Source organism: Haplochromis burtoni, unplaced genomic scaffold (genome assembly GCF_018398535.1).
Source record: "Haplochromis burtoni strain Fernald_Lab_line unplaced genomic scaffold, NCSU_Asbu1 Contig_1622, whole genome shotgun sequence".
NCBI lineage: Eukaryota > Metazoa > Chordata > Actinopteri > Cichliformes > Cichlidae > Haplochromis > Haplochromis burtoni.
Window position 1 is genome coordinate 1,720 of NW_024583983.1, and position 19,080 is coordinate 20,799.

General features: G+C 38.9%; 1 protein-coding gene across 2 annotated transcripts; it reads left to right on the forward strand.

Moving 5' to 3' along the window:
* The first annotated feature begins 526 nt into the window (after positions 1–526).
* Positions 527–18,663, forward strand: LOC102303051 (nuclear GTPase SLIP-GC). 2 transcript variants are annotated; one of them, XM_042217133.1, is made up of 18 exons: positions 527–719; positions 828–872; positions 2,264–2,288; positions 2,498–2,584; positions 3,765–3,849; positions 8,466–8,685; positions 8,829–9,080; positions 10,754–10,960; positions 11,068–11,243; positions 11,941–12,025; positions 12,105–12,192; positions 12,335–12,456; positions 12,704–12,874; positions 12,967–13,115; positions 14,577–14,627; positions 17,194–17,293; positions 17,438–17,546; positions 18,203–18,663. In XM_042217133.1, the coding sequence occupies exons 1-18, from the start codon at positions 717–719 to the stop codon at positions 18,250–18,252; spliced, it is 2,025 nt and encodes a 674-aa protein (XP_042073067.1). In that variant the 5' UTR covers positions 527–716; the 3' UTR covers positions 18,253–18,663. The 2 variants fall into 2 exon arrangements, with proteins under 2 accessions (XP_042073067.1, XP_042073068.1); XM_042217134.1 differs by having other exon boundaries at positions 619–719; positions 3,762–3,849.
* The last annotated feature ends 417 nt before the right edge of the window (positions 18,664–19,080 follow it).

Here is a 19,080-nt window from a genome sequence, read left to right on the forward strand (position 1 = left end):
AGGAAACCAAGAGCTTACAAGTGTCGACAAGAGCAACAACATGCATCCATAAGAAATGATTAAAAGGTTAAAATACAAATGCTAAATACATACATCAGATTTACTTATTCTAACATGGCTTTAGTTTTGCATATGTTATTACTCATGTCCATACAAAGATGATTGTCTTAAAGTAAATTTAAGCCTGAGTTCAGGTAAGCTTTACTTTCAGGAAAGTTACAATGGTTACCAGTCTTTGGAACTGCTAAAACATAAAACAAAATAACATATGTATTTTGAGCTTAGCTTAACATTTGAAAATTTTCATCAGCTATTAAAGCTTCCTTTCAGTTGTAAACTCTTCAGCCTTATAATTAACACAGTCTGCTGACTTGGACATATGCAGAATAGAAATTACATAGTTTCATTCATTAGAAATTCTGTTTCTATTTCTCACAAAGGCATTTTTTCTTTGTCTTTTTGCAGCCTGTGAGCCACTCCCATCCACCCTGCAATAAAACCAGCCCTTCCTACTTTTCTCAACACTTGATTCTCAACACATACAAATCCCCTGATCGGCCGTGACAACTCCTTTGGGCTTCATCCAAAATATACATTTCCAGTTTCTTTTTTAAAAAATTCTGCTTTTGCACTCCAGCTTGAATTTGGACTTTGCCTTATTTTTGTTTTTACTACGTGTTACTGATTGGCACCTTGCTGCTGACTTCAACGTTATCATGGTATTCACACACTATGTATTATTGAAAACTATAATTTTGAAAAAATAATTTACTAGAATTTATACATTTTATACAGTTATGGATTTGAAACTGTCTCCATTTTGCTAGGAAGAACAAAACACAAGTCAGGAAATGGACAGTCTTGCAACTCAAGTAAGTTCAATGCAGTTTTATTCTGATTTCATATTATCTGTAACATAGATTACACATTCAAAATCTGAACATTTTACATGGTCTTGCCCTGAAGAGTTTTTTAAAGGAAACAGGACAAGGTAAGGCATGTTCAATTTAATTTGTCAGATGAGTGTGAGATTCCCCGGTATAACTCCATGGGTGGTAAAACCAAGAATAATGACTCTGTCATAAGAATAATGACACAGAGTCATAAGAATAATTTATTTGCCACTGAGCTAAAAGTAAATCATATATTGAAGATGAATTGGAGTTAAAAAGAAATACATCCTGAGAAATTATTTTGTCTGTATTTTTAATCTCAGTGTTTAAGTGATTACGTAATGAGGAAATTAGACCGTGACCGTTTGGGTGTGGTAAAAAGAGGAACTGTCAGAAAAGAACATAACAGGAAATGTATAAATTCGATGATAGAACTTGGATTCCCTGCTCATTGTTTTCTGACCTAAACTGGAGTCGAGAAGAGGAAGTCAGGGAGCCCTGTACAGGGTTGCGCAATTTCTTAAAGTTGGATTCCTTCCAGCCCAGGAGGAAGACGATTTTATCCGTGGCCAGGATGGTCTTTCTTCCTTTCCAAAACCCACTGCAAACAAAGTCGTAGATATTTAGCAACAGGATAGAGAGAGTACAGTATTGTAGGATGGTTAAGTATGAAGAGATTTTAAGTGTTGTAATTGAGCTGACCCTGCTAAAATCTTGCTTAAATAAAATTCCTATCTGCAGTTAAATTTGTGGACATTCGTTGTATGGTTCTCATCCAAGATTAAAAGGTTATACTTTGATAACAGTTTAGAGTTCTTATGGGTTATTCTAGTCAATTAATAAATAACACCCCCTTGGGACCGTCTGTCCGGGTCTCTAAAATATACTTAGCAAATAACAAGTGCCATAGATCTAGATGAGAGCTGCCTTCAACATGTGGCTGTCAATTGGGTCTCACTAAGGGTTGCTGGTCGGTACCCAGAGTCAGATGATGTGCAGGGTGGGCGCCTGGATTAAAGCAGTTAGAAGTTAAGCGAGTCCTCCTCACTGCCGTCTTAAACCAGTCTCAGTTCACCTAATAAAATACCCATAGTGATATAAAGACTCTGACCCGTTAGATGGAGAGTGGGTCCAGACCTCCTGTACAGGGGTAACTGAAGTCTAACAAATTTTAATACAGTTTTTACTGAAAAGCAAAAAGCTGATTTTATAAATTGAAAATCAGAATTTTGACAATTTCATCACAGATTGGATTGAAATTTTACATTTCAGAGGATGAGGTAGGGATTTATTAAAAGCCTCACAATTTTTAAAGACTAACGTGTTTTTTCTATACTGTTTAAAAGTCAAATGTTTATGTTTGTCCTCAGGTTGTCCCATCCACATCTAATAAAGGTGAGATACATGTACAGTGTTAATTAGTTTTGTTGATCTAAAATTCATCCAAGTTTTCAAGGCAGTAATATTTTTGTTTGGACTAAATAAATCTGCTGACAACACGTTTCATTACTGAAGGTTTCAATGCCTTCTTCTCTTTTTTTTTGGTATTTTTAACATTTATTTGTTGTCATCGTCGTCCTCGTTGTTGTTTTAAATCCACATAGGAAAGAGGAAGTCCAATCCTCAGGGCAAATCTAGCAAGCAGCCAGCAGCTAAACAACAGCGTGTGTCTACACCAGGAAAAAACTCAGGTATTTTAGTTTTTCTCTAAACCAGGGGTCTCAAACTCACGGCCCGCGGGCCATTTGCGGCCTACTTGCATATTGATATGAAGAAATTTTTTTTAAAAATTATTATACGAAAAATGATTTAACACGACGGCAGAGCGTTACATGCTTGGCGCTTTAAGACTGTAGCCTCATGGGCAGTGTAGTCCTTGCTGCAGGGAGAACGTGTGGGACCACCCCTCCCGCAGTGTGAGCGTGAGGGAGGGAGAAAAAGGAAAGTCAAAAAGTAGGAGGTGCTACCGAGCAGAAACGGGAGATAGAAGCATGTAAATATAAATATAACCACTGCAGCCAAAAAGAGTGCCTGATGAGCCCAGTAAGCTATTAAGACTCGACTGTACACTGTTTTCGTGTTTTCCTCCGAAACAATAAAGTTCTGCTGGAGCAGCCTTTCAGTGCCTCTTTCTGTCTCTCGCTAGCAAAGTTGACCCAGACAGTAAAGCTAGTTCCCAGCTACGAGCCCGACATGGAACCCAAAGTATAAGCCAGAGGTCTCCTTACCAAGGTTCGGAGCCGCGGACCTGGCCGAGGTAACAAGAGAGTGCAAACATGTTGAGAGCTGTGTTAGTTTAGTGAGAGGTTTATTTGGAAAGAAAACAATTTTCACTGGCAGTCGAAAACTAATGTGTATGCTTATACCTGCAATTTTATTTTGTTAAATACAAACAAAATTGTAGCAAAAGTGCTGCCACGTGTCTGGCCAGAAAGAGCTGTTTATTTGGTAGTTCAATGAAACTACTCTACTATACTGTACTATACTGCTGAGTGACTGTCTTCTGCTCGTCAAATACATTTCATTGCAATGTTGACCCTGTGCTAACTTGCATATGACAAATGAAACTTAAACTGAAAGGCTTCAGATAGTTAAGAGTGAGAAAAAAAATTCATTCATGTTTACAATTTTGTCTTGTTACACAATATTTGGAATTAAATAAAACAAACAAAACACTACATTTTAGGAAAATATTAGAGGGTGTTTTCGTGTTTGGTTTTTTGTACTACTTGGACACTAAAGTGGCCCTCCAATGAGATGACGGTACCAGAAGTGGCCCGTGGCTCATTTGAGTTTGAGACCCCTGCTCTAAACAATGGCACCTCACATCTTCCACTGGTTTCTAATCTTTTACTTTTACATTGACAGAAGCAGTGATACTGACTAATATTAAAGACATTATGGAAGAGGTCACGGCAAGACTACAAGATCAAAATGAACTAAATGCTTTCCTAAAGTGAGTATAAACTTGTGTATATTCTATGTTAGATGAATCATTCCCTAAGAGGTTGTTGTTACTTTGTTCAAAAGTTTACCTGAAATTGGCAACAAAACAAAATAATAAAAAAAAAGAAACAATAGAATAGCTGTAACACTTTATGTTTTAGTGGTAATCAAGTTTTATTCAATGACACCAGCATCTAGACTTTTCCCTTATAAAATAGTGATAAAATAAAAGATTTGAATTTATGTAACTTAATAAAAGCAAAGACTAGTAAGTGGAAAAACATTTCCCTAAACCCATGAGGCAAAACTAACTGAAATAGTGTAGAAATATTTAACAATATTGTGTGCAGTATTTGAAATTAAACATTTTAATATAGGGACATTAATTTGTAACGCAATAATAAGTTAACAGTGAATGTTTTTACATATACTATGATACTATTTTTTTTACAATGCTGAGCTCATACTACTGTATATCTCATTATTTTTGTAGTGTAGTGAATCTAATGTTTATTTTTGTGTGTTTGTTGTAGTCTTTCCAGTTGTCATTAAATCTAAACAGTTGAACATTGCAATAGGTGACTTACCCAGTGAGTTAAAACTGGATATCACATGATTACGTTCTGAATAATTTTATGTAAGATATTTGTACATTAACAGTGATTTTACATTAATATGTTTTTGCATTTAAACAAAGAATGTCTATAAGTTAATTCAAGTAGAATGTTATATACTTTTTCATAAATAAAAACCAGTTTATAAGCAATTCTAACCCCAGGTCTGACACCTGCATAAGAAATATACTACACATATAGATATAAGTTATAGTGTACTATATATAAATGTACCTGTCCACTGTTAATTACATTTCACGTGAAGGAAAGGGATCTCAAAGCAAAAGCATTCTCCAAACCTAATATAAAATTGTGTTGTGTTGGGTTTAACTCAACCCTGCTGGTAAACAGAAGCTGTTACGGAAAGCAACCACACAGACACTAGTGTCCATTTCACTTGCAAGGGGAGCTTCACGGAGGGCAGTGTTGCCACTCACCTGTCAAAGCAACTCACACTCTTCTCCGTCCGGCTCACTGTTTTATTGACAACAGAGGTTAAACACAATTCAGTTAACCATGTGACAGTTTTAAGCAGGCATGTGTGTGTGAGCAAAGCATACACCTGTGTGCGTGCATGTGTGTGTGTGAGATGGACCGAGCAGTGAAAGAAACTTAGGCACAGGTTAAAGTCCAAAGAAATTATTTTTTATTTAACCCAAAAAACATAATTGGTTAAATCATGCAAAAAGAATCTAAATCTTGGGCCCATAAAAGAGGTCAAAGTAACAGAACTCTACTCGAAGTTGACAACTCAAACAAACTGACCTAACTTAACGAGACAAAGGGGAAACTTAAATAGTGGCTGATCAGCCCACAAAAACAGGAGAAGGGGTAAAACACACAAAACCTAACTAAACCAAACATAATGAACTCCAATTCCCCCCCATGGTCCTGAGTTATGGCGTGAACCAATTTGTAGTCTTCCTTTAAAGCTCGCTCCGCCCCTTTTCCACCTCTTGGCTCCTTAATCAAGGGACTGGAACAGCTGCAACTAAGGTAACTCAGAAAACAAAAAATTAATCATACATAACAGTGTAAACTAAAATGTGCGCACTTATTTTAGAATGCAGTGTTATGTGGATATGTGAATTAACTCTAAACCAAAACCAGTTATTTATTGTCCTGTAAATTAATTCCTATATTTAAAGAAAGACAATGTGAATGCAATGTTACTTATAAGCCTCTACACTAACATGGTGGGTATTACCACTGTGTGGCTGTAAGTGCAGCCATCACAGTGTGTGTGTGTGTGTGTGTGTGTGTGTGTGTGTGTGTGTGTGTGTGTGTGTGTGACATCCTGACACCATACAAAGCATGATATTAATCTCTGCAGTTGCCCTCTTACAAAGTGTGTCATGCAGGAACAGCAGAAGTGAGCATCTCGCTAAACTATAAAAACAGGAACTTGCAACAGGTCATATCTCAAATGAACATTAAACGGTGTGAAATCTTGCACTTTAATAGAAGAGAACACTCTGGTTTCTAAAGCTATAATGGAAAATTATAGCATTGAGACTGATCCTCAGTCTGCACAAAGCTACATTAGTATTTTAATCAGCACACATACAAGCAATGGAACTAAAGCTGATCTAGCTCTTTTTACATAATGACAACCATATTAAGACACATAAAAGTATGGTTGTATATATCTTAGCACAAATGACAATCTTAAATTATTAATTCTGACAGTTGTATAATATATATAGTGTATTCTTTTATCTATAGATAAAAAAAAACATCAAGAAAAACATCAAGAAGTCACAAGAAAAAGTTTAAACAAGGAATGTTTGTCTATCAAAATTATTTATTAATCAAATAGACAAAACACACCTTTAAAGTGGGAGTCACAAGTTTGTTTCCCACCTGGTATCCAGTAAGGGTCCTGGCTAGACCCCCTATGCTAAAAAACCAAGCCCCGGAATGGCGCGGCTACATTCGCAGCCTGTCCGCAGTTCGGACGTGAGCATTTAACTACATGTTGTACTCTCTACAATTATGTGACAAATAAAGTTTGTTTGTGTGTGTTTAAGTCCTGTTCTAACAAAAAAGACCACAAGTTGGTGGATACATTTTATTTCAGTCTAATGCCTCTATGGTTAAACCTGAAGCTATCATCAGTAAAACTGACAATGTTTTTTTAAATTTTAAAAACTGTTACATAGAAACAGTTTCATTTCATATTTGAAGCCCTGTTTTATGGGCAAGAAACTACTACAGACAAACCACAGCACATAATATTTACATCACAGGTGTCGAACTCCAGGCCTCGAGGGCTGGTGTCCTGCAGGTTAGAGATCCTGCCCTTGGTCCAACACAAGTCTCCAGAGGCCTGAACTAATCATGTGATTCAGGTGTGTTGACCCAGGTTGAGATCTAAAACCTGCAGGACACCGGCCCTCGAGGCCTGGAGTTTGAAATCAATCAATCAATCAATCAATCTTTATTTATAAAGCACTTTTCATACAGAGAAAATGTAGCACAAAGTGCTTTACATAGTTAAAAGCAGCCCACCCCACCCTCCAACTCACTCCCCACACTCTCAATACACATATATCCCCCCACCCCCACCACACACACGCGCACACTTAAAGAGTAAAAATTGGGCTGGACTCGCATGAGCCAAGTGAGGAAACACTATAACAGGGAGCCGTCTGCACCGGGAGCCGGTCACAGACCGCAGCCTCCAGGCTGGGCACACAGCAGGAGGGAGGCAAAGGAGCCCCCCAGCCAGGCTGAGAGGACCCCAGAGACCCAGCAGCCACGGTCAATCACAGCCCCGGTGCAGAGAGCGCCCTCCGAGGAAACACTGGAGATATGATGCAATACGATATATATAGGGTAAAATGATAAAATAAATAAGAACAGGATACAATATAAATATAAATAGAATAAGAAGATTAAAAAATGAATAAGAATAAAATCAAGCAAATATTAGGTAAATCCTAAATTAATAATAGAATAACAGGATAGAATAAATAAGCATAAAATAAATAAACGCTAAGTAAAAGCTAAATTAAAAAGGTGGGTCTTGAGCCTGTTCTTAAAAACATGTACGTTCTCTGCGGCCCTGAGCTCCTCCGGCAGGCTGTTCCACAGACGAGGACCATACCACTGAAAAGCTGCCTCTCCGTGAGTATGTGTCCTGACTTTAGGGACAATCAAAAGGCCAGTACCAGAGGACCTCAGGGTCCGCGAGGGTTCGTATGGTAAAAGCAGATCTGAGAGATAAGAAGGCCCAAGACCATTAAGACATTTAAAAACCAATAAAAGAACTTTAAAATCGATCCTGAAACACACGGGGAGCCAGTGCAGCGATTCTAAAACCGGTGTAATGTGGGCCCGCCCTCTGGTCTTCGTCAGCACACGAGCTGCCGAGTTTTGCAAAAGTTGTAAAGTTGAAATATTCTTCTTAGGAAGACCAGAGAGCAGGGCATTACAGTAATCAATGCGACTGGTAATAAAAGCATGCATCAGCATCTCCGTGTTGGCCCGAGAGAGAATAGGGCGGACTCTGGCTATATTTTTTAGATGATAAAATCCAATTTTGGTTACATGTTTAACATGTGGGATAAAACCAAGCTCAGAGTCAAAAACCCCTGATTTACATCATTACAGTTAATTACTATTTTATTGCCATTATTACCAAAATACAAAATGAATTATTAATGATTATTTCAGCATTATAATGTGCTTATAGTATCCAAAATAAAAAAGTAAACATATAAATTTAATTACCTTATTGTTAACAGGCTACTAAGGCACTACTCCAAATTCCAAATACTGCACAGCTAATGCAATTTTACTTGTAGCAGTTTTTCATACTGTTACCAAAATATTTCTATACTATTACAAATTGGTTTTTTTTCTCATGAACGTTGTTACAATTGTTTTCACATTATAAGCATAGCTATTATTCTACTATATACATTTTAAAATTAGTTATTACATTGATATTTACATTTTTGATGTATTTATTTGATTTGATTAACCCATGTTTATTCTTGTTCTTTAGGAAAAAAATAACAGAATTGGACAAAGACAAGAGGGTACAAATCGGTGTTTTTGGTGAAACCGGGGCCGGAAAATCCTCTTTGATAAATGCAATCATTGATGAGGAAAATCTTTTGCCCTCTTCTGATGAATGTACCAGTGCATGCACCTCAGTCATCATAAAGGTGGAGGCCTCAGTGGACGACAAGTATCAGGCACTCATTGAGTTCCTTAAAACAGAGGTAAAGTCATATGTTTATTGTTACTTGGAGCTAATTAATATGCTAATCCAAGAGCCTCATTACGACTGCAAAAAGACAGTTTGTAGTTGCAATAAATTCTATTTAATAAAACCAGTGTTATTATTATTGTTGTTGTATTTTAGGAGTGGAACGATGAGTTGTGGTATTTGCATCAGTCAGCTGGAGATAAAAACAATGAAGAAACAGCTGATGATGATGATGATGATGATGATGATGATGATGATGACATTAATGATTACATTGAGAACAAACTGTCAGCACTGTACGGGGAAGAATGGAAAAAAAATTCACTTCAAGACCTAACGGAGAAAAAATGTTTCAGTGACATTCATGATCTTCTTAAGTCTGGGACGAAGACTTTCACGTGTAAAACTGTAAGTCAAAAACTCTCTCTGTCTCTCTCTTTCTCTCTCTATCTCTCTCCCTATAGTTAGATAACTGGAGGAATCACAGATAAAAATAATTTATAACATAGAACTCAGTTAGGAGGCTAATAAGCTAATAATCAGGTGAAGAACTGCCCCACAGACTACCTCTTAGGTATGCTGTCTTATTGAGGGGGATCCAATGCAACTGGGTGTATACCTCACCTCTGCCCTGAGAGCACACAGAGAAAATAAACCAGCAAACAAAAAATCCAAAAACAAACAAAAAACAACAGAGCCAGTTTCTATCTGCCCAAACCCTCAAAGTTAGTTATTAGATAATATGTATATATTTACTGTTCTTAAAGTAATTATTTTACCTTGTGCTTTAACTTGATTTTGTTTGGCTAGTACTAGCAATTTCATTTTCTGTTTTATTTTCTGTGACTTTTCATATATCTAATTTATGTTACTTCATTAATGTTCAGTGTTTTTTGACAGCTTTTTTAAAAATCACTTTTAAACATCACTTAATTTTACTTTGCTTTTGACTTCTAGAGTCTTGTGGATTAAACGGTTTAGAAATTATACTAAAAGTGTATATGCACATAAGAACCTATTTTTAAATATCTACTGTAATCAGACTGGTCAACCTCCCACAATAATCCTGATATACCACACTGGCATTTGTTGAGTCTGTGTTTCCACAGGCCCCACTAGTTTAGAGACTTATTCCTCATGAAGAACGAAAACAACACAATACATCTTCAACCAGTCCTTTACTCGCTAACGAGGGAAGCTTGGTCAGTCCTTCTTGGTCCAAGTCCTTCAAAGAGCAGCCCTCCTCGTAGCCTTTTTATTTCCATTACAATTTACACAACATAACACAACACAAGCACCTCCCACCGTAAAACCTCCCTTGGTTACAAAGATAAGGCACTATGTGTGTGTGTGTGTGTGTGTGTGTGTGTGTTCTCCTGATCACAACTGTTTTTAACAACATCCTTGGTCATAAAGAGGGTAATCTCCCCCACACCCAATATGTGGCTCAATTCCTGTATTGGTTCACCATACACAACACAGGTGAAGCCATAAAAGGGCAGGAAGCTTACCAAACATCAAACAGAACCTTCACATGGGATGTATCTGTGATAAAACACTACAGCTTCCCCCCCCCAAACCCTTAACAGGCTGGAATGTCCAGACAAAGGAATGTCGTTGATCACACAGTTTAAACTAAGACTTTACAAATTTAAGAAACACAATGACAACATTCAACAATTTGACTCTAACAGCATTAGAAAAGGAATGTTTATTAAGTGAAGATTTTTGTTTGACTGTTTTATTGTTGGAAATTATCACTATGACGTTATCTTGACGATAGCATTGGCTGTGCAAAATCTGGTTTACTTCCTAGACAGGATATTTAAACAATTCAAGGTGATAAGTGTTGGGTTAACTTACAGTGGTGCTCTGCATTTGGAAACTCATACTCAATTTCAGAAACTAAATCTTCATTACAATTAGTGCAGTACTTGATTATAGACATAGTTTCAGGACCTGTTGTTGAAAAATACTAACACTCTGACATTCTCTGGGATTTCTACAGGATTTCTAACCAGTTAGCCTGGTTATTGTGATGTTGAAGGGGCACTATACATTCATGTCTTTTTTTATTGCAGGCTATGGACTTATCTGGCAAACTTACCCCATACACAATGAATAGCCCCTTACCTTCTCAGAGCAAAAAAGGAAAGAGGTACTATTGGCCAATAGTGAAGTGTGTGACTGTCAAGGTGCCAAACAAGGATCTTCTCCAGCATGTCACACTTGTGGACCTTCCTGGAAGTGGTGACTGTAACAAGAGCAGAGATGAAATGTGGAAAAGGGTCATTTATTCACTTTTACTGCTTTGTTATCTTGAACCAGAAATGGCATCTTGTCAAGAATTGATGATTAACGATTAATTGTTAATATGACTATTATTCCATTTCAGATTGTTGGTGATTGTTGCGTTGTGTGGATTGTGACTGAGATTAAAAGAGCAGCATCTAAAGAGACAGCCTGGAAAATCTTGAGCCGTGTCAGTAGGTTCATTGGAAATGGTGGCGAGTGCCAGCGTATTTGCTTTATTTGCTCCAAGTCTGATGTAACTGGAATTTCACATAGCCGGTAAGTAAATTAAGATGTCAAGAATTTAAAAAAAAAAAGAAGAAGAAGAAGAAAATAAATTAGATAGTAAAGCATGTTGTATCTAGGTGCAGGGTAATTCCTTAAAGATGAGACAAATCTCAAAAACATGAATATTAATACTGAGCAGACTCAGAGGCAGGTACAAGTTTAGCACGTTTATTGAACCAGTGGGTGGAGAATTCCTTGGCAAGAAGAGAGTTAAGTTAGCAATGGCAGTGCAGGGAAACATTTCCTTAAAAAAATCTCAGAGAATGGATTACAAAGGGAAAGTCTGATTCAAAGAGAGTGACAGAGATATGCAACAGACTGTCTGGCTAACTGAGGGGAGCCCAGGACATGGAAAACAGAGATTTTTGAGTTTGACTACCACATTACATAGATTGGAGGCAGGTGTACCAGCCAAGAGCTGACTGGGGTCATGCCACCAAAACCTCATAGTGGCCTTCCCATTACACTCAGTGAGAGAAAGAAAGACAAGGGTGAGGAACAGCTGGAGAGCAATGAGAGGTAAAAGAGAAAAAAGTGAAGAAAGAGGCATGGAGGCAGACAGTGGCATGATAGCCTTTGTACAGGGTCTATAAAGTTTTAGGAAAAATAGTATATCAATCACCAACAAGAATGTGCTGGCATTTCTCTCAGTGATTTAATGCTGGGTAACACACATGTATTCTTATAGTTTGCCAGGTGAAGTCCATAAACTCATAGTTAACAGAAACACACAAGCCAAGGAACAAGTAAAGCAAAAAATAAAAAATAAGAAGGTGAGTTTTATAGGTAGAGTGAAAATCTAACCCAAAAACAATAGCAAGAAAGCTTTAAAATGTATTCAATTTTCTCCAGAAACCCTTCAGTGATAACTGTTTCGAAGTGTTCACAGTGAGCTCCCGTGAGTTCCTACAAAAAGAGCATCTAGATCCAGAAGAAACTGGTAGGTGAAGTTCCCTGATATGAGCATGTACTAGACATAAAGCAGATATCAAATGCTGCTGTTGTAGTCTAGTTTAATTTCAAATAATGGCTATTTTTATTACAATTAATGTTAAAATGAATTATTCAATTATTATCAACAGAAATACCCAAACTTCAAAAACTTCTGAAAGAGCTCAACAACCTTCACTCAGAGACAAAAAATTATGTGTCTGGAGCTTTTACGATTCTGTCTCTGATTCAAGATGCCAAACACAAAAAAGCAGTAAGATACTCAAGTAATAAAATTCTTCTATTTGTATTACCTATCAAAAGCAAAGGTTAATAAGTAATAAAAGATATATATATATAAATTTTCACTGAAAGCTTTTGTATTTTTTATTTACTTTTTTCTAAAAAAAACAAAACAAAAAAACCTTAAAATAAGTTTACTGACACTGAATCTAGAACTGCATTTTCCATCAGGTATTGGCATTTATAATTTTGTTTTTCTATTATGTTTTTATTTTCAGGGTGATAAAAACGAAAATGTGTGTGCAGAACTTAAAAACACTCTGGGATGCAAATATGAACAAATCAAGAAAGAAATAGAAGAGGTCTACAAGACCTTTGAAAAATGCCTTAGCAAGGGGGTTGAAAACTCCAAAAAAGAAGATGAAAACAAATTGACGAAGTTATTGGACGTATGTATTTATTTTAAAGACTGCATTAAAACTACTGATTTTGCCTTTCAAATGGCCTTATGTTCAGGAATTTGTTTTCTGTTTTGTTTCAGAAAGAGGATGGCCGTGGTTTTCACAGGACATTAAAGTCTGTTGTTTTGGGAGGTGGCGTCCACAAAACAAGGAAAGAAATAAACTTCAACGTGGAATTAGCTTCATACCTGACTAACAGCATTGATGAAAAATTCAGCAAGATCTTCCCGTAAGAATCCTGTATATTTATACCTTCTTCAATTTCTTTTTATTAATGGAAAAGATGATCATAGTGTTAACAATGGTACTATAAATGGTAGATAATAATATGGTTTATTAACCCTTTAGAGCCGGTCGGAGCGGGCACGCTCTGTTTTACGTAACTATTTTTAAATCCCGGTAGCTCTGCTATCACGTAAGCTAGCGCAAAAATTTTTTTTGCATATGAAACCGGAGGAGTTGTACTTACATCTTATGCCATCAGCTTGTCCTAGGTCACGGTTTCCTTCCACATAAAGCTTTGCAAAAACTGCAGGAACAAAAACATAATATCCCAGAAACACGCTTTGCCGATCCGATCAGCTGTTCATAACACTTCCTACGTTGGAATAGACGTCAGCGCGAACTTTTGCATTTCCGCCATTACCTGCCCGAAACCGGAAGTGACGTCATTTTCGCGGAAATGTAGTCTTTTTTACCATCAGGGCCTCAGGGCCTATACTGGTCTTTTTAAAAGTTATCTTTGACTTTATGACTTTCTGTGTCGTTTCTGGGATGCTTAGGACTCATATTGCACTGCTGGAAATAGTTTATTTTGATGCATATGCTGCTTTTTTGCAAATTTGCAGTATAATATTTATTTTCGTTTTTCCTGCAGTGTATAAAAATTGGTGTATTTCAAAAATAAAACTATGAAGACACTCAAAATAAATTTCCTGTGGTGGGAAACTATTTTGTGCAACTTTTTTGTATTTACAGTTTTGAGGGATAAGCCTCTTAAATTTCTCTAACTAGAAATATATGTTAAAAAAACAAAAACGATTTTCAATTTTTTTGTAGTTTATTGCACTTTTTTGCAATTTATGTAATTACTATGCACTTAATGAATACATATTATTAAAATCTGGGCTATAATGGTTGTATTGATGTATAGCAACTTGAAATGCTCCCAAAAATGGCTCCACAGCATGTAAAAATATAATATAAGCTCTGGCGGACTTGGTTCTATGGTAGGTCTTAAAGGGTTAAACTGTTACCCCTAATCCTAATTTTGAAGGGATCAACCCTTTTGAGGAAGCTCCCTACAGGGATCGTGACAAGACTCATAAAGAACCAAAATTAAACAAAGGAAAATATCTACAGACAATAAGAATTAAGACAACAACTCAAAATTTGGTTTAAAACTGGGCACAAAATTTATACCTACGTGATGTACATTTATTCTTGATTCAAAGAAAATTTAAAAAATATATACATATACATATTTATATATTGTTCAAGTGCCATGACTAACCTTGCCACCCATCCAACATGTGTTCTCTCCTCACTATACTGTTGTGCGTGACAGTACTTTTCCTGCCTGATTTATTTGGAGTTGTGATGATGATGATGGAAAGAATAATGCCTGTAACAACAATATGATTATTTTGGCACTTTTTTAAAATTTTCCCCTTGTTTTCTCTCCCATCAGGTGTGCCTCCTGGTCTGACACTATACGAATCAATCCTGCAGTTACATACAAGTAAATATACACTACACGCAAAAACACATTTTAAGTTAAATTATTCTTATTTATCTAGTCTTATTTGCATTTAGTTTTGTTTAACCTCAAAGTCTTTGACCATTTCTCTGGTGTTTAGCATACAAGTACAATACAAAAAACAGAAAAAAGAAGGACCTAATATGGGCTTAAAACTTGTCCATCTTTCAAGCATGGAGAAAAAACAAAATACTTACTAGTACTATTACACAAAAATATACATATACATTTTTTTTTTGTTTTTTGTGTCCCGTTTGGATCTTTAGCCATCAGAATTGTTGTCTTAAGGCCAAGAAAGATGCCAAGCGGATTTATTTTACCAAGTGGATCATCATGGCCTTGCCATATTGGTCCATTTGATTGACCTTTATTATAATTATGAATTTATTTTATTTTCAGTTGCTACAAACGGGACAGACATGACTGGGGGATAGGACAGGGAGAAAGAATGAAAGAAAGAGAGGGAGAGAAAGAAAACCAAAGGGGAGAAGAGACGGTGAGAAGGGGGGGAAGAAAGAAAAAACAAACAAAAAAACAACAAAACACCTGGGTCACCTGTATGGAGAAAAAAAACAGAAGAGAAAGCAAACAACAAAGAGCAACATAATAAAAAAAACAGCACCATCACAATAAACTAGCTAGCAGTAGATAACAGTAGATACTAAATAATAAACGATATTGTGCAGCACGCAAGATAGACAGCGCACAATGAAGGTGTAGTCCGCGTCTGTGAACACCCGTGTGTACACCTGTGTGCACACCTGTGTGGATCAGCATGCTTGTATTCCAAAGGTTTCTCCATGTAACGATCTGCTAGGGAGTGTGGGGAGCCATAGCCCCGTCCACCAGGGTATGAAGCAGGTATGGAGGAGATCCAGGCCCCAGATATCCAGAGGCCCCAGAGTACAAGGACCCGAGGAGGACCACCAAAGGGGGGGGAACCGTGCCACCCTCCTGGGAAGAGCTGAGTAGAGCCCCAAAGGAGAGGTCACCCCGCAGCTACGGAGCAGAGGCCAGAGGGGGTTGCAGTGGCGTGCCCGCGGGCTCTGCCGGCAGCCAGCTGTGCCAGAGAGGACCGAGCTTCAGGCCCAGAGGCCTGAGGGCATCCCACCCCCCGGAAGGAGCCCAGCCGGGCCACAGGCGCCCGGCCCCGCCAATCGGCCACCAGGAGTGAGCCGGTACATACATGAGCGCCCAGCCCCAGACGACAAGGACCACCAACACACCAACGTCTGAGGGCATCAGCCACCGGCAGGGAGTGTGGTGAGGGGAGATAGGCCTCCGTACTTTAGAGGGCCTGAGATGTACCCAGAGAGGTTGAGTCTAAGACCCAACCTGACATATAGACACAGACGAACAGGCACACGCGGACACAGACGTGCATTCCCACCCCATATGCACAACCAAATACTCGGCACTCACCCAACGTGTAGACAGACACAAATAGACACTGCACAGACAGTCGCACTCCCCAAACATACTCTATATCCCAGGTCCAGGTACCCCCGCCCTCAGAGGGGCAAGCCGCACCTAGACCCAGGAGATGTAACCCTTCTCTCTGGGGTGGAGGCAAGCGGACCACCTCCTTATCTGCAGTAGCAGGGAGGCCCCGCATCCCAGACCCCAGTCTGACAGCCAGCACCTCCTCCCAGCCCCCCAGCCCTGACGGCTAACAGAACCGGGGTGAGTGAAGACCAAACCTCCCTACGCCCGAGTACACCGGGTTGGAGTACACCGACCATCCTCTGGATGCTGTAAAACGTGCCCACCCCCAAGGCCCTATATGTATGTGTTATGTGAGAGTGTGAGTAATGTGGATGTCTAGGTTGCAGAATAAAATTGAGGCACAGGCGGCCAGAAGGGGACAGAGGGGGAGTGCCTCCCCTGCACCCTGGTGACATACCTGCACCCCAAGCCCTGCGTGTGTGGGTGGGTGTGGTAGAGCGGGAATAGGGAGGCAGCTGAGGATGGGGAGGGAAGAAAGGGAGGGGCAAGCGGCCCCTCCCTGGGGCCAGCTCCCCCGCTGACCCCAGTAGGCACCCCCACACTCTGGAACCCACCAGGGCAAGGGGGCCCAGGCCCATCCGGACCAGGGCCCGCAGCAGCAGCACCGCCCAGCCCCACAGAGTCCGGGGCAGCCCACCCGACTCCACCCCAGAGAAAACTGCACCCACCCCATCATCCAATCAACTCCCAAACTACACAAGACAATAGACACCCAGGTTGAGTTCATTCTCCACCTCTCCTATATCTCTCCCCCCACCTGCAGAGTGAGCTCCTGTAGTGAGGAGACCACCTGCAAGATATAACAACCTCCCCACCAGTTAGAGAGCCCCCTAGTAGGGCCGATGCACCAGAGGTCCCCTGCACTGGGGCTGAGCCCCTCTGCACCCACCCGCCCACTGCTCCGGCGACACAACAGCCAGGACCCAAGCTCCCAAGGCCCGGCCAGCACCCCAGACCGGGGGGTATACATTCATATAAGTTACATCTTTTTTTTAATAAACATCTCAATACTGTCATTCTGAAGTGATTTAACATATTTCAGACCATTCAATGGATCCATTAGTGCATTTTCGCTTGGAACCGATTTACTGACTACTGAGTGCAAAGATCTAAAACTACAACTGGATTTTCTCAAGATGGAGGTAAAAGTCTAAACTCTCCTTTTAAACAGAATAGTCAACAGATGAACCTAAATACTCCCAAAATAGCCTTGATTTGTTTTTTGTTTTTTTTTTTTATTTTAATGATTTTTTAAACTCATTTTAATCCATTTTTATGTTTTTAAGGAAGAAAAAATTAAGGAGAAACTCAACGAAACCATCCGGATAGAAAAGAAAATGATCTACAATAGTCTGTTGGAGACAATTGAGACAAAGATGAAAGAATGCTATGAAGGTAAGAAAGGAGGTCAATGTATCACTACTTAAACATTTCATGATATAATCTCTTTTTACTTGTAAGTTTTTTTTTATTACAATAAAATGAACTACCTATATTTTATATCAGTTTTATTATAATGTAGAGAGACAGAATATCAACCACAAATCCATGAAAAAATAAAATAACATAAAATTTGTAAATTGATTTGCATGTCATTCAATGAAATATGTGGTTAATCCCCAAGCCAAACATCACTTATTAAGGAACCTTTGTTGGCAAGCACAGCAGTAAGACATCTTCTCAACTCACCTTTAAAATGAAACTCCTTAAATCCTCTACATTTCTTGACTGCAGCTTGGGAACTCCAAGCTTCAGGTTTTAGTCCAAGAGTTTTCTGTACATTATCCCATCTGTTCATTGCCTTCTTAGTGTAGTGAAGCTGTACTGTACCCTTAGCAGAAAAACAGCCCCAAAGTACAATGTTTCTACTGCCATGCCTGACTGTGGGTCATACTCAACGCTTCTCTTCCTCCAAACATGATAGGTTGAATTTAATGCCAACGAGCTCTATTTTGGTTTTATCTGACCACAGCCTATTCTCCCAAGTATTCTCTGATTCATTTAGATGTTCACTGGCAAATTTGAGATGGGCCTGTGCATATGTCTTCTAGAGCTGGAGGGCCTTGTGAGCACTGCAAGACTTCAGTCCATTACACCTTAGTGTGTTACTAATGCTGTTCTTGGTGACTATGGTCCCAAAGCTTCCATCAACATGTGCCTCTGCAGTTTTGGGCTGGTGCACCAGGCAAGATTTTGCATGGAGCTTCAGAGTGAGTGTGGTTAATGGCCGTTTTATATTTCTTTCATTTCTGAAAAACTTCAGCAGGGCAGCCAGGATCCAAGTGGTCCCAAATGCAAATACAGACAGAGGCACTGAGTTAGACTTAATGACAAAGCTTTAATAACAATCAGAACATTTTTACTTAGAGTTCTGGACATGAACCGCGAACTATGGTGGGAGTCAGGTGCTTGATGTTGTGAACATGAAGTGGGAGCTATAGAGGGCTCGTTTGGTACCGGGCCGCAAGAGTTGAGGCTCAGGTGTGAAATGTATGGTTTTCAGGGTTTTTATCGGTTTTCAGCGTTATTTTGTTATCGTTTTATTAAACTGTTAAGGCGAGAAAATATCTCTGGGATGTGTAAAAGTTTAGGCTTTCTTTAGCTTGTTCCTAAAGCTCAGCCTTTCTCCGGATTATAATGAGTTAGCTAGCTTTAGTCTGATAAGTCAGCATCAAGACAGGTTCATCTGTGCTCTTGAATTAAACAAATAAGATTAAGTTGTATGCTTCAGTGGCACAATAAAAACCCATAGGATCTCCTTAGGTTAAGAAGGTGATCAGGTTAAGGTTTGGCTTATCCTTTCCTTTATCAAGGAGAATCCCAAAGACGTTTCCATGGAATCTCAAACCCCAGCTACTGATAAGTGACCAACAAGAAGGCCCCAGGACAAGAAATGAATAAGTTCCAGCATACCCATCAGTTTGTAATC